Here is a 25608-nt window from a genome sequence, read left to right as displayed (position 1 = left end):
CCACAAACAACTCACTTTTCCCCATGTTCAATTTATACCCTGAGAAATCTCCAAACTCCCCAAGTATCCGCATTATCTCTGGCATCCCCTCCGCCGGGTCCGCTACATATAACAACAAATCATCCGCATACAGAGATACCCTGTGTTCTTCTCCTCCCCTGAGTACTCCCCTCCACTTCCTGGAACCCCTCAATGCTATTGCCAGGGGCTCAATAGCCAGTGCAAACAATAATGGGGACAGAGGACATCCCTGCCTCGTCCCTCTATGGAGCCGAAGATAGAACATAGAACATAGAACAATACAGCGCAGTACAGGCCCTTCGGCCCACGATGTTGCACCGAAACAAAAGCCATCTAACCTACACTATACCATTATCATCCATATGTTTATCCAATAAACTTTTAAATGCCCTTAATGTTGGCGAGTTCACTACTGTAGCAGGTAGGGCATTCCACGGCCTCACTACTCTTTGCGTAAAGAACCTACCCCTGACCTCTGTCCTATATCTATTACCCCTCAGTTTAAGGCTATGTCCCCTCGTGCTAGCCATTTCCATCCGCGGGAGAAGGCTCTCACTGTCCACCCTATCTAACCCTCTGATCATTTTGTATGCCTCTATTAAGTCTCCTCTTAACCTTCTTCTCTCTAACGAAAACAACCTCAAGTCCATCAGCCTTTCCTCATAAGATTTTCCCTCCATACCAGGCAACATCCTGGTAAATCTCCTCTGCACCCGTTCCAAAGCCTCCACGTCCTTCCTATAATGCGGTGACCAGAACTGTACGCAATACTCCAAATGCGGCCGTACCAGAGTTCTGTACAGCTGCAACATGACCTCCTGACTCCGGAACTCAATCCCTCTACCAATAAAGGCCAACACTCCATAGGCCTTCTTCACCACCCTATCAACCTGGGTGGCAACTTTCAGGGATCTATGTACATGGACACCTAGATCCCTCTGCTCATCCACACTTTCAAGAACTTTTCCATTAGCCACATATTCCACATTCCTGTTTTTCCTTCCAAAGTGAATCACCTCACACTTCTCTACATTAAACTCCATTTGCCACCTCTCAGCCCAGCACTGCAGCTTATCTATATCCCTCTGTAACCTGCTACTTCCTTCCTCACTATCGACAACACCACCGACTTTAGTATCGTCTGCAAATTTACTCACCCACCCTTCTGCGCCTTCCTCTAGGTCATTGATAAAAATGACAAACAGCAACGGCCCCAGAACAGATCCTTGTGGTACTCCACTTGTGACAGAACTCCATTCTGAACATTTCCCATCAACCACCACCCTCTGTCTTCTTTCAGCTAGCCAATTTCTGATCCACATCTCTAAATCACCCTCAATCCCCAGCCTCCGTATTTTCTGCAATAGCCTACCGTGGGGAACCTTATCAAACGCTTTGCTGAAATCCATATACACCACATCAACTGCTCTACCCTCGTCTACCTGTTCAGTCACCTTCTCAAAGACCCCCGTCCATTCGTGACCACGCTCGCCATCGGGGCCCTATACAGCAGCTGTACCCATCTTATATACCCATCTCCAAAGCCAAATCTCCTCAGCACCTCCCACAAATAATCCCACTCCACTCTATCAAATGCTTTCTCGGCATCCATCGCCCCCACTATCTCCGCTTCCCCCTCTGGTGGGGGCATCATCATTACCCCTAGCAGCCTCCGTATATTCGTATTCAGCTGTCTCCCCTTCACAAACCCAGTTTGGTCCTCATGGACCACCCCCGGGACACAATCCTCTATCCTCGTTGCCATTACTTTGGCCAGAATCTTAGCGTCCACGTTCAGGAGGGAAATAGGCCTATAGGACCCGCATTGCAGCGGGTCTTTTTCCTTCTTTAGGAGGAGCGATATCGTTGCCTCTGACATAGTCGGGGGCAGCTGCCCCCTTGCCCTCGCCTCATTAAAGGTTCTCATCAGTAGCGGGGCGAGCAAGTCCACATATTTCCTATAAAATTCAACTGGGAATCCGTCTGGTCCCGGGGCCTTCCCCGCCTGCATGCTCCGAATTCCTTTCACTACTTCCTCTGTTTCAATCTGTGCTCCCAGTCCCACCCTTTCCTGCTCCTCCACCTTAGGAAATTCCAGCTGGTCCAGAAAACCCTTCTCAGCATTCTTAAATGACAGGGCGAGTTCAAAGGCTCTTTTCAGGTCTAAGGTTGACTCTGCCGTAACTTCCTCTGGATTGCCATGTTGTTGATCCTGCACACGGGCGGTCAGGAGGATTACCTTCTATCGGTCCTCTCCACTGATGCCACTTGCCTGGAAAAAATACTGCATTTGCTCAGCAAATTGGGCCCAATCCTCCAGGCCTGCATCAAAGGTCTCTAATTACCCGAAATGTGGCATTTTCAATGCTCCTCCGACCTCGTTCCTGTGCAGCAATATTCCGATGTGGCTGGGATGTTAAGTATTGCTATCGTTGTTTATACCTCATTGCCAGTATGAAGACCCAGGAGGCCCGAGAAGGTAAGTAAACAGAAGTTAATTGTGTCCAAAGAAAATGGCCACTACGGCAGCGTACACACAATAAGTCCAGGTTGGGACTACCAGAATGCAGGTCCTTGCCTGGGCCGGCTTTACAGAGCAAGGTAACGAGCCTCAGCTGGGTGGGACGGTACCCTCTCCAGGGAAGCTCATAGTCCACGAGTCTTATGGGAAATCGATTAGTGCAAATCCATGGCCATCATAGGGGTTATTACAAATACCTAAGACTCTATTTGTTTCCCGGCCTTTTGGCTAAGATCAAGCATAGGATCAAGCCTGAGATCAGGTGTAATGCCTGTTCTTGTCAGCTTGGATTTCGCATTGTCGGCTTGTGCAGACCATAAATTGGATTCAATGTGAATTTGAATTGTTTTTTGGAGCAAGGAAGGAGATGGATTAAGGGCTTGCCTCGTCCACTCTGCACTTTGGCCTTGTAATTTTGAGAAAGGAACAACATTTTAAAAAAAAACTATTTTGGAAGGAAACTGATCAGAGCCAAAGAGGCCCAGCAAAGATATATTTAAATGACTTTTGAAGAGCTTGGAGGAGCTGGAGCGGCTCCTACATTTCTTGTTGCGTCTTGCTGCTCCTGTGTGTTGGTTTCCATAAATAAATCCGACTGTTACATTTAGCTTTTACACCTTTGTCTAACAGAGTGGTATATTGTGCCTTCTGAAACAAACAGGAGAGTCAGAGAGTCTGAGAGTTATACAACACAGAAAGAGGCCCTTCGGCCCATCGTGTTTGCGCCGGCCATCAAACACATATCTACTCTAATCCCATTTTCCAGCACTTGGTCCATAGCCTTGTCTGCTACGGTGTTTCAAGTGCTCATCTAAACCCTTCGTAAATATTGTGAGGGTTCCTGCTTCTACCACCCTTTCAGTCCGTGAGTTCCACATTCCCAGCACCCTCTGGGTTAAAGTTATTTTCCTCAAATCCCTTCGAAATCCCCTGTCCTTTCTTTAAATCTATGCCCCTGGTTATGAACCCATCTACTAAGGGTAAAGGTTTCTTTCTATCTACCTGAGCTATGATCCCTTGCCTTGTTAGCCCTTCCAAAATGCATCACCTCACACTTTTCAAGGGTAAGAGAATGCAGCAAAATCGGAAATGCACTTTATATAATAATAAGGGAGTAAGTATCAACTGTGGGCATACTCAAGGTCCAGATTACAGGATTTTAGGAGATGTGGTCTGCTAGCGGAAACTGGCTTTTTACTTTTTTAGATTAGGTGGTTTGGCCATAATAACGTTTCCCCGAAGTGTCCAGGGATGTGCAGGCTAGGTGGGGATACAGTCTTATGGGGACAGGGCGGGGAGTTGAGTAAGGTGCTCTTTCAGAGGGTCGGTGCAGACTCGATGGGTCGAATGGTCTCCTTTTTCACTGTAAGATTCTACGTTCTAAGTACTCTGCGGCAGCCTAAAAAGAGTCAACTTATTAAAAAAGCAGCAGACAACATTTGTTGAAACATGTAACACCATATCCCTTGGAGATTAATCTATTCAACCAAGTCAACTTTATATTTTAGAAACATTTCATCAAAGATTCGGAATGTTTATGCTAGTCATAACGCAAAGCGCTGGTGAAACATGTCAAACTTAAGTTGGCATTGTTGATGTACAAGATCTGCCTGTCCTACCTAAATAATTGAATGAAAAGGCAGCACCATATTTTGGCAGGTCAATATCCTGTGAACTGGTAGTCTTATCTACATAGGAACATAAGAAATAAGAGCAAGAGCAGGTTGTTTGGCCCCTCGAGCCTGCTCCACCATTCATAAGATCGTGGTTGATCTGACTGTGGCTCAAATTCCACTATCCTACCTGTCCCCCCATAACCCATGGACATCAAAAATCTGCCCAATTCAGCCTTGAATATATCCATTGACCCAGCCTCCACTGGTCTCAGCGGAAGAGAATTCCAAAACCTTCTGAGAGAAGAAATTTAGTCAAATCACCGTCTTAATCAGAAGATCCCTTATTGTGAAACTGTGTCCCTAATTCCAGATTCCCCCATGAGCAGAGACATCCTGCCAGAATCTACTCTTTAAAAGCCCATCTGTATTTTATATGTTCAAGTAGGAGCACCTCTCATTCTTCTAAAGACGAATTAGTGCAAACCCAACTTCCTCAAACTTCCCTCACAAGACAATCCAGCTTTCCAGGGATCCACCTGGTGACCTTTCTCTGAGCTGCCTCCAATGCAAGGATGTGCGTCCTTAGATAAGGAGACTAAAACTCGAGGTGCAGTCTCACCAATTCTCTGTACAGATGTAGAAATACTTCCTTCCTGTCATGATATTTAGATCAGCATATCATGGTGCAATCACACACACACTGATGGACATGCAGTAGGACCAACCAACACACACACAACATCACAGCCAATCACCAGTGAGAGCACACGCACTATAAAAACAGGGGACATTACAGTTCCCGCTCATTCCAGCAGCAGCCAGCTCAGAGCACCGAGCTCAGAGCCTGTCACTCAGACATTCACCATGTGCTGAGTGCCTCACCCAGATAGTGATAGAACGGGGTCCACAGATTAGCTAATAATGCACGTACCCAAGTTAGCAGTGTGCTGTTACAGTTGAGAAGTTACTAAAATTGAGTTACACCATCTCCAGCCGTGTTGGATCGTTTGTACATCAAACACCCAACACGACACTTCCTTTAAGGCTAACATTCAATTTGCCTCCCTAATTACGTGTTGCATCTGCATTTTAACGTTTTGTGATTCATGTGCGGGGACACTCGGATCCCTCTGTACTATAGCTCTCCATTAAAATAACAGTCTGCTTTTCTACTCTTTCTACCTAAGTCGACAACCTCACATATTCCCACATTATGTGCCATCTGCCAAATTTTGCCCACTCATTTAACTTATCCATATCCCTTTGCAGGCTCTTTGAATCGTCCTCACAACTTGCTTTTCTACTAACCTTTATATTATCAGCAAATTCGGCTACAATACATAATATACGGTAGCATTGTGGATAGCACAATTACTTCACTGCTCCAGGGTCCCAGGTTCGATTCCCGGCTTGGGTCACTGTCTGTGCGGAGTCTGCACGTTCTCCCCGTGTCTGCGTGGGTTTCCTCCGGGTGCTCCGGTTTCCTCCCACAGTCCAAAGATGTGCAGGTTAGGTGGATTGGCTATGCTAAATTGTCTGTAGTGTCCAAAATTGCGCTTAGTGTTGGGTGGGGTTAGTGGGTAATGGGGATAGGTGGGGTTACTGGGTAATGGGGATAGGGTGGAGGTGTGGGCTCAGTAGGGTGCTGTTTCCTAGAGCCAGTGCAGACTCGATGGGCCGAATGGCCTCCTTCTGCACTGTAAATTCTATGTAAATTCTATGATTATACATACATACAGAGATACATAGAAGATAGGAGCAGGAGGAGGCCTTTTGGCCCTTTGAGTCTGCTCCGCCATTCATCACATCATGGCTGATCATCCAACTCAATAGCCTAATCCTGCTTTCTCTCCATAGCCTTTGATCCCATTCTCCCCAAGTGCTATATCCAGCCGCCTCTTGAATATATTCAATGTTTTAGCATCAACTACTTCCTGTGGTAATGAATTCCACAGGCTCACCACTCTTTGTGTGAAGAAGTGTCTCCTTATCTCTGACCGAAATGGTTTACCCTGATTCCTCAGGCTGTGACCCCTGGTTCTGGACACACCTATCATTGGTAACATCCTCCCTGCATCTACCCTGTCTAGTCCTGTTAGAATTTTATAAGTCTCTATGAGATCCCCCCTCATTCTTCCAAACTCCAGCGAGAACAATCCCAACCTAGTCAATCTCTCCTCATATGACAGTCCCGCCATCCCTGGAATCAGTCTGCACCTTCGCTGCACTCCCTCGAGAGCAAGAACATCCTTCCTCAGTGAAGGAGACCAAAACTGCACACAATACTCCAAGTGTGGCCACACCAAGGCCCTGTACAATTGCAGCAACACATCCCTGCTTTTATACTCGAAACCTCTTGCAATGAAGGCCAACATACCATTAACCTTCTTTACCGCCTGCTGCACCTGCATGCTTAAAATCCATTTCATTAATATGGATTGTAAATAGTTGAGGCCCCAGCTCTGATTCCTATGATATTCCACTGGTTAGAGTTTACTGACTTGAAAATGACCCACTTATCTGTTTTCTGTTAGTGAGCCAATCAACTATCCATGCTCATATATTATCCCCAACACCATTAGCTCTTATCTTGTACCCTTTATACAGCAATTTAGTAAATGCCTTTTGGGAATCCAACTACATTATATCTAGTAGTTCCCCTTTATCCACCCTGCTTGTTACATCCTCAAAGAATCCTAATATATTTGACAAACGCAGGCAGTAATCACACTAATCCCCAAAAAAGGGAAGGATCCGGTGGAATGTGGGCCGTATAGATCCATATCACTATTGAACACGGATGTGAAAGTATTGGCTAAGTTGTTGGTGGGGAGGATGGAGGGTTGTGTCCCGGGGGTAGTTGCAGAAGATCAAACAGGCTTTGTGAAGGGCAGGGAGCTCACGAGTAATATAAAACGGCTGTGGAATGTGGTGATGAATCCGTCGAGAGCTCTGGTACCGGAGGTGGTGGTGCCCATGGACATGGAGAAAGCATTTGATCGGGTGGAGTGGCGGTACTTGTTCGAAGTTTTGGGAAGGTTTGGGTTTGGGCCGAGATTTGTGACATGGGTGCAGTTGCTGTATGTGGCGCCAAGAGCGAGGGTGAGGACGAATGATATGAGCTCACGAAGCTTTGACTTACACAAGGGTACGAGGCAGTGGAGCCCACTGTCGCCGCTGCTGTTTGCGCTGGTCATAGAGCCACTGGCGATGGCTCTCAGGGGGTCGGCAGAGTGGCAGGGGTTAATGAGGGGACAAAGGGAGCATCGGGTGTCGCTCTATGCCGATGACCTCTTGTTGTATGTTTCGGATCCGTTGGAGAGTTTGAGAAGGATTATGGGCCTGTTGGGGAGGTTTGGAGGGTTCTCGGGATGCAAGCTGAATGTAGGGAAAAGCGAGGTATTCCCGGTGAATGAGTTGGCACAGTGGGCTAATTTAGGGGGGGGGTCATTTACGGTAGCGAGGGATAGGTTTAGTTACTTAGGGATTCAGGAAGCGAGGGAATGGACGGGGCTCCATCAGTGGAACTTAACGAAGCTGGTGGAGGAGGCCAGGGAGGATCTTAAGAGGTGGGATACACCGCACTTAACGTTGGCGGGGAGGGTCCAAGTGGTGAAAATTAATATTCTGCCGAGGTTCTTGTTTATCTTTCAGGCTCTCCCGATCTTTATACCAAAGGCCTTTTTTCGGAAAGTGGACACAATCATCTCTTTGTATGGGCGGGGAAGGTGCCGAGGGTGGGGAGAACCCTGCTACAGAGGCAGCAGAGACAAACTTGCTTCATTATTATTGGGTGGAGAATGTGGACAAGGTGCGGCGGTGGGCAGGAGAAGGGGTAGAGTGGGTTAGGATGGAGGAGGAATCTTGTAAGGGCGCTAGTTTGAGGGCAATGGAGATGGCAGCATTGCCAATGGCTCCGAGTAGGTATTCAGGGAGCCCAGTGGTGCAGTCCACAGTGAAGATATGGAATCAGCTGAGGAGGCATTTTAGGGTGGAAGGGAAGTCGGTGCTAACGCCGCTGTGCAAGAATCATGGGCGGGATTCCCCGACTGCCCGCCGGGTCGGAGCATCGTCGGGGGCTGGCGTGAATCCCGCCCTCGACAGTTGCAGAATTCTCCGGCACCGGATATTCAGCGGGGGTGGGAATCGCACCGCGCCGGTCGGCGGGCCACTCCCAGCGATTCTCCGGCCTGCGATGGGCCGAAGTCCCGCTGCTGGAATGCCTGTCCAGCCGGTGAGAATCAAACCACCTCACTTACCGGGGGGACAAGGCGGCGCAGGCGGGCTCCGGGGTCCTGGGGGGGGAGGGGGGGGGGCGATCTGGCCCCGGGGGGGGGGACCCCAACGGTGGCCTGGCCCACGATCAGGGCCCACCGATCCGCGGGCGGGCCTGTGCCGTGGGGGCACTCTTTTCCCTCTGCCTTGTCCACAGCCTTCAGCATGGCCGACGTTGCACATGCGCGGGGATGACGTCAGCAGCCGCTGACGCTCCCCCGCATGCACGGACTTCCGCCGGCCAGTGAAGTCCTTTCGGCCCAGGCTGGCGTGGCGCCAAAGGCCTTTCCCCCAGCTGGCGGCGCACCAACCACTCCGGCACGGGGCTAGCCCCACAAGGTGAGGGCTTGGCAACTAAAGGTGCGAGTAATCCGCACTTTTGGGGCGGCCCGACGCCGGAGTGGTTCCCGCCACTCCATCCCGCCGGGACCCCCCGCCCCACCGGATAGGAGAGAATCCCGGCCCATGGGTTTGAGCCGGGGTGGGATGGATAGTGTATACAGGAGGTGGAGGGAGTGGGGCTGGTCAAGGTGAGGGATTTTTATTTGGAGGAAGGGTTCGCCAGTCTGGAGGAGCTAAGGGAGAGGGTAGAGCTGCCGAGGGGTAGTGAGTTCAGTATCTACAGGTTAGGGACTTTGTACGAAAGGTCATGGAAGGGGTTCCCTAGATTGCCGGGATACACCCTGCTGGAGCGACTGCTGCTTTTAGATGTGGATGGGGAGGGAAGAATTGGGGATATATACAAGTGGCTGGGGGAGCAGGGAGGCAAGCGGGTGGTGAAGATCAAGGAGAAATGGGAAGCGGAGTTGGGAATGGAGATCAATTGGAGAGTATGGAGTGAGGCACTGCGAAGGGTAAACGGGACCTCTTCTTGTGCAAGGATGAGTCTGATACAGTTTAAGGTGGTGCACAGGGTGCATATGACTCGGGCCAGAATGAGTGGTTTCTTTCAGGGGGTAGCAGATGAGTGTGAGAGGTGTGGGCGGGGGCCAGCGAATCATGCGCACATGTTTTGGGGCTGTGAAAAATTGGGAAGTTTCTGGACGGGGGTGTTCGTGGTCTTAGCCAGGATAGTGGAGGAGGGAGTGGACCCGGACCCTTTGGTGGCGATATTTGGGGTTTCAGACAAACCGGAGCTCATGGAGAGGAGGAAGGCCGATGTCGTGGCCTTCGCTTCTCTGATTGCACGGCGATGAATTTTGCTGGAGTGGGGTCGGCATCACCACCGGGGGGAGCAGCATGGTTGGGTGACCTGTACGACTTCCTGCGGTTAGAGAAGATAAAGTATGAGTTAAGGGGCTCAGCAGGGAATTTTGAGAAAAGGTGGGGGATTTGTGACCGTGTTTGAGGAGCTGTTCGTCGCAGGGGGGGGGGTGAATGATGGGGAGGGGGGGGTGAAAAAGGAGACAAATCTGTACAAACTTTATAGTTGATTGTTGGGAAGAATGTTTCCCGAGGTGTTTATTTGCTGTACTTTGATACAGGTTTGAATAAAATGCGTTTTAAAAAAAAAGTATATATATATTTGACAAACATAATTTCCTTTTCATAAAACCATAAGATTCTGCTTGATTATATGTTGATTTTCTAAATGTCTTACCACTACTTCCTTAAAATGGAATCCAGCATTTTCCCAATGACAGGTGTTAGGCTAACTGGCCTTTATTTTCTTGCTGACTTCCTCAACCCTTGATAGTGATGTCACATTTATGCTTTTCCACTGGGCAGAATCGAGGGAATTTTGGAAGAATAAAACCAATGCATCCACTATCTCTGCAACCACTTGTTTTCTGACCCTAAGATTCAAGGTCTAGAGGATTTAAGATTATCATCATAGAATTTACAGCGCAGAAGGAGGCCATTCGACCGATCGAGTCTGCACCGGTCCGAACAAAGAGCCCCCTACTCAAGCCCACGTCTCTACCCTATCCCCGTAACCCCCACTTAACCTTTTTGGACACTAAGCGCAATTTAGCATGGCCAATCCACCTAACCCGCACATCTTTGGACTGTGGAAGGAAACCGGAGCACCCAGAGGAAACCCATGCAGACACGGGGAGAACGTGCAGACTCCGCACAGACAGTGACGCAAGCCAGGAATCGTACCAGGGACCCTGGAGCTGTGAAGCAACTGTGCTAACCACTATGCTACCGTGCTGCCCCACTCTCAGCCCTTAGTATCAAAAATCTTGCCTAGTATTTCATTCTCTGTTGATCATGCTTGATTTAAGTTTCCCCCTCTGTTCCCCCCTCAATATTCTTAAAATTATTGGAATGCTTTCAGTGTCTTATCACAGAATTTACAGTGCAGAAGGAGACCATTCAGCCCATCGAGTCTTCACCTGCCCTCAGAAAGAGCACCCTACTTAAGCCCACACCTCCACCCTATCCCCGTAACCCAGTAACCCAACCTAACCTTTTTGGACACAAAGGGCAATTTAGCATGGCCAATCCACCTAACCTGCACGTCTTTGGACTGTGGGAAGAAACCGGAGCACCCGGAAGAAACCCCGCAGACACGGGGAGAACGTGCAGACTCCGCACAGGCAGTGACCCAAGCCAGGAATCGAACTTGGGACCCTGGAGCTGTTAAGCAACTGTGCTAACCACTGTGCTACCATGTTGTCTTCTACAGTGACAACAGATACAAAATATTTGTTCAAAGTATCTGTCATTTCTTTATTTCCCATTATTAATTCCACAGGCTAATCTTCCAGGGGAACAATGTTTACTTTAGCTCCTCTCCTTTTATATTTGTAGATCCTCTTACTGTGTTTGTATATTTCCTACTGGTTTACTCTTAGATTCAAAATTCTCTTTCCTTATTAATTTTCTAATCATTCGTTGCTGGTTTCTAAAGTTTTTCCAATCTTCTAGCTAATCTTTATAACATTGTATGCCATCTCTTTCATTTTTATACCATCCTTAACTTGTTTAGTTGAACACAAATGCATCATTCTTCTCACAGATGCTTTCTTTCTCAATGGAATATATCTGTGTTGCATTTTGTAAAATATCTCCTCAAACTTTTAAAATCTATTTTCCAAATATACTTTAGTCAATCCACCCATACTTATTCTACATCATACCTTTGCAATTGCCTTTACTTAAGTTTAAAAAACTAGTTTTACACCCAAGTTCCTCAACCTCAAAATTAATGTGAAATTCTATAATCTGAGGATCACTCTTTTCTTGAGGATTCTTGAGATCATTAATTAATCCCCATTATACGCTATCAAGTCTCAAATAAACTATTCCCTAGTTAATTGTGCTAGGTAATATTCCAAAACTATCACAGGTACCCTGTATGAACTTATCTTCAATATTTTGTTTGCCGATTTGATTTGTCCAATATATACAGAGATTAAAATCACTCATGATTATTGTAGTGAAGAGCAACAGGGTGGCGCAGTGGGTTGGCCCTGCTGCCTCACAGCGCCGAGGTCCCAGGTTCGATCCCGGCTCTGGGTCACTGTCCGTGTGGAGTTTTCACATTCTCCCCGTGTTTGCGTGGGTTTCACCCCCACAACCCAAAGATGTGCAGGCTAGGTGGATTGGCCACGATAAATTGCCCCTTAATTGGAAACAATTAATTGGGTATTCTAAAAAAAATGTTTTAATGATTATTGTAGTGCCTTCCTAGCAAACCCCTAATATTTCTTGATTTATACTCTTTCCTACCATGCAGCTACTGTTAGGAGGCTATAAACTCCTCCCACCTCTTTGCTAGTTATTTCTTTTATCCACCCATACTTATTCTACATCATGATCTTCCGAACCAAGATCACTTGTCACTATTGTATTCATCTTGTCCTTTATTAACAGAGCTAACACACCTTTTCCTTTCCTCCCAGACTTGCTAAACTTCAAATACTCTTGAATATTTAGTTCCCAGTCTTGGTCACCTTGCAACCATTTATCTGCATAAGTGCTCCTCATGCTCAATGTGGGAGTTCAGGGACGCGGCCGATGCCCCTGACTCCTTCATGTGCAGGAAGTGTGTCCAGCTGCAGCTCCTGTTAGACCGTATGACGGCTCTGAAGCTGCGGATGGACTCACTTTGGAGCATCTGCGATGCTGAGGAGGTCGTGGATAGCACGTTCAGTGAGTTGGTCCCAACGCAGATTAGGATTGGTGAGGAAGACAGGGAATGGGTGACCAAAAGGCAGAGAAAGAGCAGGAAGGCAGTGCAGGTGGTCCTCTGCGGTCATCTCCCTCCAAAACAGGTATACCGTTTTGGATACTGTTGGGGGAGATGACTCACCAGGGGAAGGCAGTAGTAGCCAGGCTCATGGCACCATGGCTGGCTCTGCTGCACAGAAGGGCGGGAAAAAGACTCACAGGGCTATAGTCATAGGGGATTCAATCGTAAGGAGAGTAGACAGGCGTTTCTGTGGTCGAAAACGAGACTCCCGAATGGTATGTTGCCTCCCGGATGCACGGCTCAGGGATGTCTCAGATCGGCTGCAGGACATACTGAAGGGGGAGGGTGAACAGCCAGTTGTCGTGGTGCATATAGGCACCAACAATATAGGTAGAAAACGGGATGAGGTCCTACAATCAGAATTTAGGGAGTTAGGAGATAAGTTAAAAAGTAGGACCTCAAAGGTAGCAATCTCAGGATTGCTACCAGTGCCACGAGACAGTCAAGAGTAGAAATTAAAGAATAGCCGGAATGAATACGTGGCTTGAGAGATGGTGCAGGAGGGAGGGGGTTCAGATTTTTGGGACATTGGAACCGGTTCTGGGGGCGGTGGGACCATTACTATTCGGATGGTCTACACCTGGGCAGGACTGGAACCAATGTCCAAGGGGATGCTTTTGCTAACACTGTTGGGGAGGTTTTAAACTAATGTGGCAGGGGGACAGGAACCAGATTAGGAAGTTAGAGGTCAGTAAAGAGGCAGCAACTAAAGCCAGTAAGGTACTAGATAATAAACTCATTTTACTAAGGGTAAGAGTAGACGGGGAAGAACATAGAACGATACAGCGCAGTACAGGCCCTTCGGCCCACGATGTTGCACCGACATGAGAAGTCAAAAAACAAAAGATGATGATGAACGCAAAGGGACAGGTGGTCTGAGCTGCATTTGATTTAATGCGAGAAGTGTAGCAGGAAAGGCAGATGAACTTAGGGCTTGGATTAGTACCTGGGAATATGATGTTATTGGTATTACTGAGACTTGGCTGAGGGAAGGGCAAGATTGGCAACTAAATACCCCAGGGTATAGATGCTTCAGGAGTGATAGAGAGGGAGGTAAAAGGGGTGGAGGAGTTGCATTACTGGTCAGAGATGATATCACAGCTGTGATTAAGGAGGGCACTATGGAGGATTCGAGCACTGAGGCAATATGGGTAGAGCTAAGAAATAGGAAGGGTGCAGTAACATTGTTGGGACTTTACTATAGGCCTCCAAAAAGTGAACGTGAAGTAGAGGTACAAATATATAGACAGATTATAGAAAAATGTAGGAGCAATAGGGTTGTCGTGATGGGAGATTTTAACTTCCCCACATGTAGTGTTGGAGGCGTAGATGGAGCAGAATTTGTAAGGAGCATCCAGGAGAATTTTTTAGAGCAGTATGTAAATAGTCCAACTCGGGAAGGGGCCATACAGGACCTGGTATTGGGGAATGATCCCGGCCAGGTGGTTGAAGTTTCAGTCGGTGAATACTTTGGGAATAGCGATCACAATTCCGTAAGTTTTAGAATACTCTTGGACAAAGACGAGAGTGGTCCTAAAGGAAGAGTGCTAAATTGGAGAAAGGCCAAGTATAACTAAATTCTGCAGGAGCTAGGGAATGCGGATTGGGAGCAGCTGTTTAAGGGTAAATCCACATTTGAAATGTGGGAGTCTTTTAAGGAAAGGTTGATTAGAGTGCAGGACAGACATGTCCCTGTGAAAATGAGGGATAGAAATGGCAAGATTAGGAAACCATGGATGACGGGTGGAATTGTGAGATGAAAAAGGAAGCATACATAAGATCTAGGCGACTTAAAACTGATGAAGCTTTGGAGGAATATCGGGAAAGTAGGACAAATCTCAAACGTGCAATAAAGAGGGCAAAAAGGGGTCATGAAATATCTTTGGCTAACAGGGTTATGGAAAATCCCAAAGCCTTATATTCCTATATAAGGAGTAAGAAGGTAACTAGAGAAAGGATTGGCCCACTCAAAGACAAAAGAGGGAATTTATGTGTGGAGTCAGAGGAAATGGGTGAGATTCTTAATGAGTACTTTGCATCGGTATTCACCAAGGAGAGGGACGTGACGAATGTTGACGTTAGGGATGGATGTTTAAATGCTCTAGGTCAAGTCGGCATAAGGAAGGGGGAAGTTTTGGGTATTCTAAAAGGCATTAAGGTGGACAAGTCCCCAGGTCTGGATGGGATCTATCCCAGGTAACTGAGGGAAGCGAGGGACGAAATAGCTGGGGCCTTAACAGATATCTTTGCAGCATCCTTGAGCACGGGTGAGGTCCCGGAGGACTGGAGAATTGCTAATGTTGTCCCTTTGTTTAAGAAGGGTAGCAGGGATAATCCAGGGAATTATAGATCTGTGAGCTTGATGTCAGTGGTAGGAAAACTGTTGGAGAAGATACTGAGGGATAGGATCTATTCACATTTGGAAGAAAATAGACTTATCAGTGATAGGCAGCATGGTTTTGTGCAGGGAAGGTCATGTCTTACAAACTTAATAGAATTCTTTGAGGAAGTGACAAAGTTAATTGATGAGGGAAGGGCTGTAGATGTCATATACATGGACTTCAGTAAGGCATTTGATAAAGTTTCCCATGACAGTTTGATGGAAAAAGTGAAGTCACATGGGTTTCAGGGTGTACTAGCTAGATGGATAAAGAACTGGCTGGGCAACAGGAGACAGAGAGTAGTGGTGGAAGGGAGTGTTTCAAAATGGAGAAGGGTGACTAATGGTGTTCCACAGGGATCCGTGCTCAGACCACTGTTGTTTGTGATATACATAAATGATCTGGACGAAGGTATAGGTTGTCTGATTAGCAAGTTTGCAGATGATACTAAGATTGGTGGAGTTGCAGATAGCGAGTGGGACTGTCAGAGAATATAGCAAAATATAGATAGATTGGAGAGTTGGGCAGAGAAATGGCAGATGGAGTTCAATCCAGGCAAATGCGAGGTGATGCATTTTGGAAGATCCAATTCAAGAGTGGACTATACGGCCAATGGAAGAGCCCTGGGGAAAATTGATGTACAGAGAGATCTGGGAGTTCAGGTCCATTGTACCCTGAAGGTGGCAACGCAGGTCGATAGAGTGGTCAAGAAGGCATACAGCATGCTTGCCTTCATCGGATGGGGTATTGATACAAGAGTCGGCAGGTCATGTTACAGTTGTATAGGACTTTGATTAGGCCACATTTGGAATACTGCGTGCAGTTCTGGTCGCCACATTACCAGAATGATGTGGATGCTTTAGAATGGATGCAGAGGAGGTTCACCAGGATGTTGCCTGTAATGCAGGGTGCTAGCTATGAAGAAAGGTTGAGTAGATTAGGATTGTTTTCGTTGGAAAGACAGAGGTTGAGGGGGTCCTGATTGAGGTCTACAAAATTATGAGAGTTATGGACAGGGTGGATAGCAACAAGCTTTTTCCAAGAGTGGGGGTGTCAATTACAAGGGGTCACAATTTCAAGGTGAGAGGGGGAAAGTTGAAGGGAGATGTGCGTGGAAAATTTTTTTACGCAGAGGGTGGTGGGTGCCTGGAGCGCTTTGCCAGCAGAGGTGGTAGCGGTGGGCACGATAGCATCATTTAAGATGCATCTAGACAGATATATGAATGGTCGGGGAACAGAGGGAAGTAGATCCTTGGAAAATAGGCAACAGGTTTAGATAATGGATCTGGATCGGCACAGGCTGGGAGGGCCTGTTCCTGTGCTGTAATTTTCTTTGTTCTTTGTTCTATCTGTATATATTTGTCTTGGTCTTCCCAACTGAGTCCAGGCTCTTGCTTTTTTGCTTTGTGTCCCCTCTTATTACCATTTTTAAACAATTTCTTGGGATGAAAGCATTGATGGCAAGGTCACCATTCATTGCCTATCCTGAACTACGTTAAAGCTCGGAAGCTTTCTTCCTAAGCCAGTCCATGTGGTGTTCTTTGTATCCATTTGATACAACTGAATGACTTACTTGGCCACTAAAGGAGGCAGTGCAAATCAACCACTTCAATCATGGGACTGGAGTCATTAAGGATAATGATAATGAGCCACATAAGGATGATAAATTTCCTTCCCTAAAGGACATTGGTGGACCAGTTGGGCTTTTTATCGCTCAAGCCTAGGAGTTATTCTTCCCAACATAGATTGGCGAACAATGATGTTCCCATAATGCACTTTTGTGAAGAATTTTATTGACAACATTAAACAGTTTCCTGTAAACGCCTTTGTGATTAACTTATTTGAATAGTTATTCATCACTGCCCAAGCAGCTCTGGCCTTTGTGTTGGAAGCTACCCAAATCTAGCCAACAGGTGGAATCTCAAAGGATTTGCACACTTGATGGTAAGTGGCTCCTGGGAAGGAGAGAGAAGAACTGTCAAGAAAGATGCATTGAAAGGGAACAAAGTTTAAAGGCGTGAAAGAGATTCTGTGGGCAAGTGATGATGTGCTATAGAACGTAACTCCTTGTCTGATGACTAATAAGATGGAGTTCAGAAGGTGGGGTGTGAGGAGGGTCCTCTTTCAGGGCAGCTAATAACAGCAGAAAAGAGTATAGGCTGATTACAATACCCGCCGGAACTAGGAACAGATCCTTGAAAACACATCACCTTTCAATGAATCTGACAGGGTAAGACTAATAATCAGCACCATGTACTGGGTAATGACCCTTGATTTCATACATGAAGTGTTTTTGTCAACCTATTCCTTACTTAATAATTTCTCAGGCTAGGAAAACACACAACCTTACAGTTTTTTCATTGTCTTTCATGCATATCCATATCTCAGTGAGGCACATCTTTCAATTGAAGTTCTTGTTGTACACTTCCTTCAAGAACATAACATCTCGCATCAATATGACACAACCAAGCTACATGGCTGGCACTTAGCAATACTCAGAATGGTCTGTAAGCTGTTCATTTCTGTTACACTACATCTACTCCTTCAACTTCTAGCATCCTAAGGTTGCTTTACTGACTGCACAAGATGGTATGTGGAGGGCAAAATGGCGAGCTAGAAAAAGCTTCCCTTGATGAAGTATAGGTGGCAAAGATACATCCCAATTAACCTACAGTAGCTCCCAGATCGCCAATGAGTCCAATATAAATGCTGCCAACAACAACAAGTTTGTTACAGCTGGAGCACAATCTGGGTGTATTCTGCCTGCCTGGTGCCAAGCAGCAAGGCACGGCTTCAGAAAATTGGTCCCAAAGTATCTGCTGCAATAAACTAACCTGCTCAAAATCCAGCAATAACTCTTTTCTGATATTTTTTTAAAATTGTTTAAATTCTGGGTCGTCAAAAGAAATCTCAGGAGTAGGAATAATTTGGACTCGATGAGAACCAAATCCTCAGGGCTGCTCATCAGAACAGGAGGCGGCCATTCAGCCCATTCAACTTATTCTGTCATTCAATTAGATGGTAAATCTTTAGCCTAACGCCATCTTCCCAACTTGGTTCCAAAATGTTTAATACCCTTATGTAAGGGCCCTTCCTGTTGATTCCCTTTCTTCCCTTTTCTTTACTTTTTTCTTATCATTTTGTTCGATGGATGCTTAATGGACATATATCTTTAAATCGAGCAGGGGAAGTGAGGAATTCAAAAGTTACAGAAGACAACACTACACTAACATTTGGACAGCAGAACTCAGAATTATGGGAACCCGCGAGATCGGTAGGGCTTGGTTCGATTGGATGGCTGGTGGCCAATGAATTGGCCAAAAGACCGTATTCTACCCGGTAACAGGTGGTGATTCAATCCTGCCAAGTGGGATGATTTTTCAGAGAACCAAGGAAGGGCAGTTGAGTCCTGGTCACTGAGAGGAAAGGGCCTGCACTCATTTCTCCCTTTCTTCCTCCAAAAAAGCTGCATAGCCGCACAGAGATATGAATGAATCTACAGTGAAAATCAATACAGGTTGAAAGCAGAAATCTCGAACTGAAAGCCTGGACTGAAGAAAGGTGTGCGAGAAACAACAATCTGAAACAAAGACACTTATCCTTTTACTTGTTATTTTTGCATCCTTCTGTTCCCCTGTGTTTGTTTGTCTGCCTTTTGTGTGTGTGTGTGTGTGTGTGTGTGTGGAGGGTGGGGCGAGTTAAAGGGGGGGTTAGGAGTTAGATAATATTTAACGTGTTGTATATTTAATTATAGTTATTGTTATTAATAAAATTAATTGTGTTTAAAGGAGGTTAGAATTTTGTCTTCGCTGTCTGATAGGAAGGTCTGGTGCACCCTGGTCCCAATTCCTGACTCCCTCCCCTCTCAACTCCTGATCCCTCCCCTCCGAACTCCTGACTCCCTCTCTTCCAAACTCCTGACTCCCTCTCTTCCCAACTCCTCACTCTCTCGGCACTATTTTCTCACTCCCTCTCCTGCCAACTCCTCACTCACTCGGCACTAGCTCCTCACTGCCTCGGCATCATCTCCTCATTAACTCTCCTCCCAACTTCTCACTCCTTACTCCCTCTCCCCCCAACTCCTCACACCCTCCTCTTCCTAAATCCTCATTCCGCCTGCTCCAAATTGTCCATTCCCTCCGCATTGCTAGAGAATCAGATCTAATGACTTATGAATAGCCACTAGCTATTCGTGGATGATACTGTTGCTGGATGATGCAGTTGTACCCACTGTTGTATCCTGTTGCAGTACAATCACATCTTCCGCCCACTCAAACATGTAAATGTGTTCCCCTGTGTATATTTACTAAACAAACATCCACCACTATTCTAAGAAAGTAAAACACTCACAATGATCAAAGAACAGTAGTTTCTTCTCTTACCATTTTCCAACAAATGCAAAAAAAGGATCATATTCTGTGCAAATATGAGTATTGAGTCGCATCACGGGTAATCCAGAGACCCAGGGTAAGGCTCTGGTGCCCCGGGTTTGGGTCCCATCACGATAGATGGTGAAATTTGAACTCAATAAAAATCTGGAATTAAAACTCTAATGATGACCTTGAAACTATTGTCGATTGGGTTGCAAAAACCCAAACTAGTTCACTCATGTAATTGGGGAAGAAAATCTGCCGTCCTTACCTGGTCTGGCCTACACGTGACTCCAGATCCATAGCAATTTCTTAAATGCCCCTTGAAATGGTCGAACAAACCTTTCAATTCAAGGGCAATTGGGGAAGGGCAACAAATGTTATTTTATTTATTTATTGTTACGTGTACCGAGGTACAGTGAAAAGTATTGTTTTGCTTACAGTCTTGGCAGATCACTCCAAAATGAATACATAAAACATACTATAATAATGAATAATTATAGAACATAGTATAATAAAGGTTATAAAAGATGTAGGAAGAGGATCTGTAAGGGAGAGATTCACCATGCTCCGGCACCATCTTGGGAAAAAACATTTTTAAAACTTTAAAATCCAGCTACAGCCTGTTGTTTTTTTTTAACCCAAAGCCAGTCAGGAAAATCATAGAATTTACAGTGCAGAAGAAGGCCATTTGGCCCATCGAGTCTGCACCAGCCCTTGGAAAGAGCACCCTACTTAAGCCCATGCCTCCACCCTATCCCCGTAACCAGTAACCCCACCTAACCTTTTTGGACATTAAGGGCAATTTATCATGGTCAATCCACCTAACATGCACATCTTTGGACTGTGGGAGGAAACCGGAGCACCCGGAGGAAACCCACGCAGACACAGGGAGAACGTGCAGACTCCGCACAGGGGTGACCCAAGCCGGGAATTGAACCTGGGACTCTGGAGCTGTGAAGCAACTGTGCTAACCACTATGCTACCGTGCTGCCCTTAAAGGAAGAGCTGGTCCGATTCCCTTGTGGTTTTCTGACCCAGCCAGCTTGAACAAATTTTTAAAAACCTGGATTTCCAATTCATCACTCGTAGCTAATGGTTAACATATTGGACAACTCTGCGTTAGGAATCGTTGAATTAGGTGAGTATGACTTGAGCTATTATCTGTATCTATATTTCTCATATAAATATTCTGTTATTGCACACAATAAGCTGCAAATGCCCTTCTTAATCTTGGCATTTCCAAAAGGGCTTAATTGCAAAATATTTTGTAACAAGTTGTAGGGATATCATTTTAACAGAGTGGGCCTTCCTACCACTGTTCAAAATAGATAATACCTGATATTTGGCAATTTTGAATTACATTGTCACCCAATGACTGCTACCTTAAAATGCTTTGACAGAACCATCTTTTCATCAACCTCCTTTCGACCACTCATTATACCCCAAAATATCTCACCATATAGCGGATAATACCTCCTCCATTCCCATTATTAATGTTTTCTAAGCACAGAGGGGATGACATTGATATTTGCCAATTGTACCAAATGGGATCATAGCAAAAAGGGTGTGTAATAGAAGACCCCTGTTTCACACAACTAGCAAAACTCAGGACCACCCCATCCCTCCCCAACAGATTTCAAGGAATCATTTAAACCCTCGCTTTAACTCTAAAAATCCTCTTTTGACTTGTATTGTAACGCTGACTTGCTTCTTTGAATGATGAGTGATTAACTGGACAATTAACTTGTGGGAGACACACAACCAATGGAATATTGGAGTAGGCCATTCACTCTTCAAGCCTCTCTATTAGATCCTACCCTTGTTCCATATCCCCAACACAATCACCTGTGAAAAATCTGTTCGACGGCAATGTTGAAAAATCAATTTGAACCAACATCCACAATCGGTTGGAATGGGAGCTCCAAATTTTTACTACCCTTTGTTTGAAAAGTGCTTCCTGACTTCAAATCCTGAGCCGCCTGGCTGGGAAGATTGTGCCCTGTTGTTCTGGATCTGCCAGTCAGAGGAAATCATTTCCTTCTATCTAATCTTCATGGATTCTTTAATAATTGTAATGAACTTGCAGCTCAATTTTCTAACCAATTTTGTCAAAATGTAACCCTCAAAGCCCACACATCCACCCTATCCCCATAACCCCTCCTAACCTTTTTGGACACTAAGGGCAATTTATCATGGCCAATCTACCTAACCTGCATGTCTTTGGACTGTGGGAGGAAACCGGAGCACCCCCACGCAGACATGGGGAGAACGTGCAGACTCCGCATAGAAAGTGACCCAACGGGGAATCGAACCTGGGACCCTGGCGCTGTGAAGCCACAGTGCTATCCACTTGTGCTACCGTACTGCCCATACTAGCCCAGCTAGCTAGCTGCCTGCTGACTTTCATAGTGCCACATTAACTGTTCCCCGGCGACCCCTCCTCCACTCTTTTGCATCATTCTGAACCCTCAATACATTCTTCACGAGTTGCTCCCTAAATTGATGGCTAGGTCCCACGGTGGAGTTTTCACTCAATGACAGGCTGGCTACAGGATGTAAGTTCATTCCGATCGAAATGAAATGCACTATCGCTTTATCTCCAGATAAAGCTTGACCGCCCAACTTGAGCTGTACAAGTTACAGCTGATTGATGCTTCTGTCTTCTGACCCAGACCCTGAATTAAGAACATGCAGTATTTCGGACGCTAAGTTTGGCAGGAGCCCAGTGCAGTCTGAGAGAGATATGGATCATTCAAGTTAACTCTTGTTTGAATGGAGTTAGTCGACTGCACTTAAACTGCACCGGATTGGTAGTTACAATTTGTAAACAAGTTACCGGCTTTAAGCAAATTTAAAAGAATGCATATTTTTTCGCAAATGAAACAGTTTCGATATTTAACGTATACAAAACGATCGTTTAATTTAGAGTCACCCTTACCCTTTGTAATCTTTCCCTTTCTGGATGGTTAGAGTCACTATCATCTCGACAAGGGTTAGTAAAATCAAAAGCAACAAAAGCCAGTACATGGGATTTTCTCTCACAACAGTTACTCGCCAGACTGCCAACAAGGTGTGTAACATAAACACGAGCCGAGGGACGACAGCGCTCAGATAGACAAACAAAACCATGCTCTTCCCAGCGAGACCCCGGAGTCAGGTCGAAAAGGCTCCTCGTCCACAGTCGACTGAAGGGAAGGGAGGGGGCGGGCTGGCTGGCTGCGAATATTCTTGGGTCAAACCTACGCCCCTGGGAGTACTGCCCTCGTCTGCGCTCCTCCCCGCTGAAGCCGTCTGAGCCACAGCAGATTGCAAAGGAAAAGAGCGACGGAAAAGGTCACTAAACTGCAAAAAACGATCAGGAGCAATATTTTAAGTTGTTTTCATTTGGTATGGTTCAATGGTGACATGCTCTCTTCCACAAACGACAATTGGCTCTCGATCAGTTGTTAATTTTAAATCTGAGACAGATCATTTAAAATATCTATATTTTTATTAAGGCATTTATAATTTTAACAATTTTAACCACTAGGTATCAAAAGAGCAAGATGAACAACACATACACCCAACCAACATCAGAACCCAGCCAACATGGCTTACATAAACCACTCCCCAATCCCAATTTCCCACTAACCTTCCCGCCTTACCCAACCCTCCCCCCCACCTCCCCTGCTGACAGCTTAATTTCCCCCAAAGAAGTCGATAAACGACTGCTACCTCCGGGCAAACCCTAACATCGAACCCCTCAGGGCGAACTTAGTCTTCTCGAGCTGGAGAAACCCAGCCATGTCACTAACCCACACCTCCGACTTCGAGAGCTCCGAGTCCCTCCACACCAATAAGATCCATCGCCGGGAGACTAGGGAGGCAAAGGCCAAAACATCGGCCTCTCTCGCCCCCTGGTCTCCCGGGTTTTCTGACAGGCCAGAAATCGCCACCTCTGGACTCGGAACCATCCTTACCTTCAGTACCTCCGACATGACGTCAGCCAACCCCTGCCAGAATCCCCTAAGCCTCGGACATGGCCAAAACACATGGACATGATTCGCAGGCCCACCCGCACACCGCCCACACCTATCCTCTACCCCTTCAAAGAACCTGCTCATCTGGGCCACAGTCATGTGCGCCCTGTGGACCACCTTAAATTGTATCAGGCTGAGCCTGGCACACGACGAGGACGCATTGACTCGCCTCAGGGCGTCCTCCCACATCCCAGCCTCCAACACCCCACCCAACTCTTCCTCCCACTTCCTCTTCACCTCCCCTATTGAGGCTCTCTCCCACTCCATCAGCTCCTTATAAATCTCTGATACCTTCCCCTGCCCCACTCCTGTTCTCGACACCACCTTATCCTGTAGCTCCTGGGGCAGCAGGTGCGGGAAAGCCGAAACCTGCCTCCGCACAAAGTCCCTCACCTGTAGGTAATGGAACCTATTCCCACGGGACAGCCCAAACTCCTCCTCCAAATCTTCCAAACACGGAAAGCCCCCATTTACAAACAAATAGAAGTTTGCGCTTGATACGACTGTGAGGGGCCGTATCTCAAACAACGACGAATCAGACTACAGGAGGGAGATAAATCACTTGGTTGCATGGTGTGCCGAAAACAACCTCTCTCTAAATGACGGAAAGACCAAGGAACTGATTATCGACTTCAGGAAGCACAGCACGACACACACTCTCGTCTGCATCAATGGCTCCGAAGTGGAGATGGTCAATCACCAACAGTCTGTCCTGGTCCACTCACGTTGATGTAACAGTCAAGAAAGCCCAACAACGTTTCTACTTCTTATGAAAGTTAAAGAAATTCGGCATGTCTGCATTGACTCTCACAAACTTCTACAGATGTGCGACAGAGAGCATCCTATCCGGCTGCATCACAGCCTGGTATGGCAACTGCTCGGTTCAAGATCGCAAGAAGCTGCAGAGTGTGGTGAACTCAGCCCAACGCATCGCACAAACTTGCCACCCCCACATTGATTCTGTATACACCTCCCGCTGCCTCAGGAAGGCAGACAACATTATCAGCGACCCCTCCCACCCAGGCATTGCCTTCTTCCAGACCCTTCCATCAGGCAGAAGGTACAGAAGTCTGAAGACCCGCACATCCAGACATAGGAACAGCTTCTTCCCGACAGCTACAAGACTCCTTAACGACTCCCCCTTGGACTGATCTGTTCCCTGTAAGGACACTATTCACAATGCCCTATGCTGCTCTTGTTCATGTATTTGCTTTGTTTGGCCCTTGTTCCGCACTGTAACCAATCACTGTTTGGCGATGTACCACTTGTCAATGTTCTCTGTTGATTATTCTTTTTGTCTACTATGTATGCACTGTGTACGTTCCCTCGGCCGCAGAAAAATACTTTTCACTGTACTTCAGTACATGTGACAATAAATCAAATTTTAAAAAAATTAAAAAATCAATCCCCAAACCACTCGCTCCCCACCCACTGCCACCTCTGAAACCCCCATCCAGACCCCGGAGCAAATCGGTGGTTGCCACATATTGGTACCCACACCGACGCCCCCTCCAGCCCCATGTACTGCTGCCACTGAATCCACACCCTCAGGGCTGCCACTATCGGGCTTGTGGAGTGCCCAGATGGAAAGAATGGCAGAGGCACCATTAACAGTGCCCCCAAACTCTTGTCCCTACATGAGACCGCCGCCACCCGTTCCCATACTGACCACTCCCCCACTCCCTGACCATCGCTATGTTTGCTGCCCAATAATAATTTATAAAGTTCAGAAGGGCCAGTTCCCCCTCCCCCACTCGCCACCCCTCACCCCCTGGGCCCCACTCCAGCAGCACCTTCTTCACCTGCGGGGTTTTACCCGCCCACACAAACCCTGAAAACACCACATTCACCTTCTTGAAAAACACCTTGGGGATAAAAATTGGAAGGCTATGGAAGACAAACAAGAACCTCAGGAATACTGTGATCTGGTTTAGCACAATGGGCTAAACAGCTGGCTTGTAAAGCAGAACAAGGCCAGCAGCGTGGGTTCAATTCCTGTACCAGCCTCCCTGAACAGGGAGGTGGTGACTAGGGGATTTTCACAGTAACGTAATTTGAAGCCTACTTGTGACAATAAGCGATTCTCATTTTTCATTTCATCTTACTGTCTGCACATTCCCTGCCAATGACAACGGGAGCGCATCCCACCTTCTAAAGTCCCCCTTCATCTGCTCCACAAACCGTGCCAGATTCAGTTT

At 46.6% G+C, this 25608-nt stretch overlaps 1 protein-coding gene across 1 annotated transcript in view; it reads right to left on the bottom strand.

The window, feature by feature from the left end:
- Positions 1-22594, bottom strand: part of tmem26b (transmembrane protein 26b) — a 59484-nt gene extending 36890 nt beyond the window's left edge. Inside the window, exon 1 of the mRNA XM_072478828.1 lies at positions 22330-22594. Coding sequence (XP_072334929.1) covers positions 22330-22520 — 191 coding nt within the window. The 5' untranslated portion in view covers positions 22521-22594. The remainder of the gene's footprint in view (positions 1-22329) is intronic.
- Positions 22595-25608: the final 3014 nt, after the last annotated feature.

Source organism: Scyliorhinus torazame, chromosome 16 (assembly GCF_047496885.1).
Source record: "Scyliorhinus torazame isolate Kashiwa2021f chromosome 16, sScyTor2.1, whole genome shotgun sequence".
Taxonomy (NCBI): domain Eukaryota; kingdom Metazoa; phylum Chordata; class Chondrichthyes; order Carcharhiniformes; family Scyliorhinidae; genus Scyliorhinus; species Scyliorhinus torazame.
The sequence above is the reverse complement of the archived record's forward strand: the minus strand, read 5'-3'. Positions and strand labels throughout refer to the sequence as shown.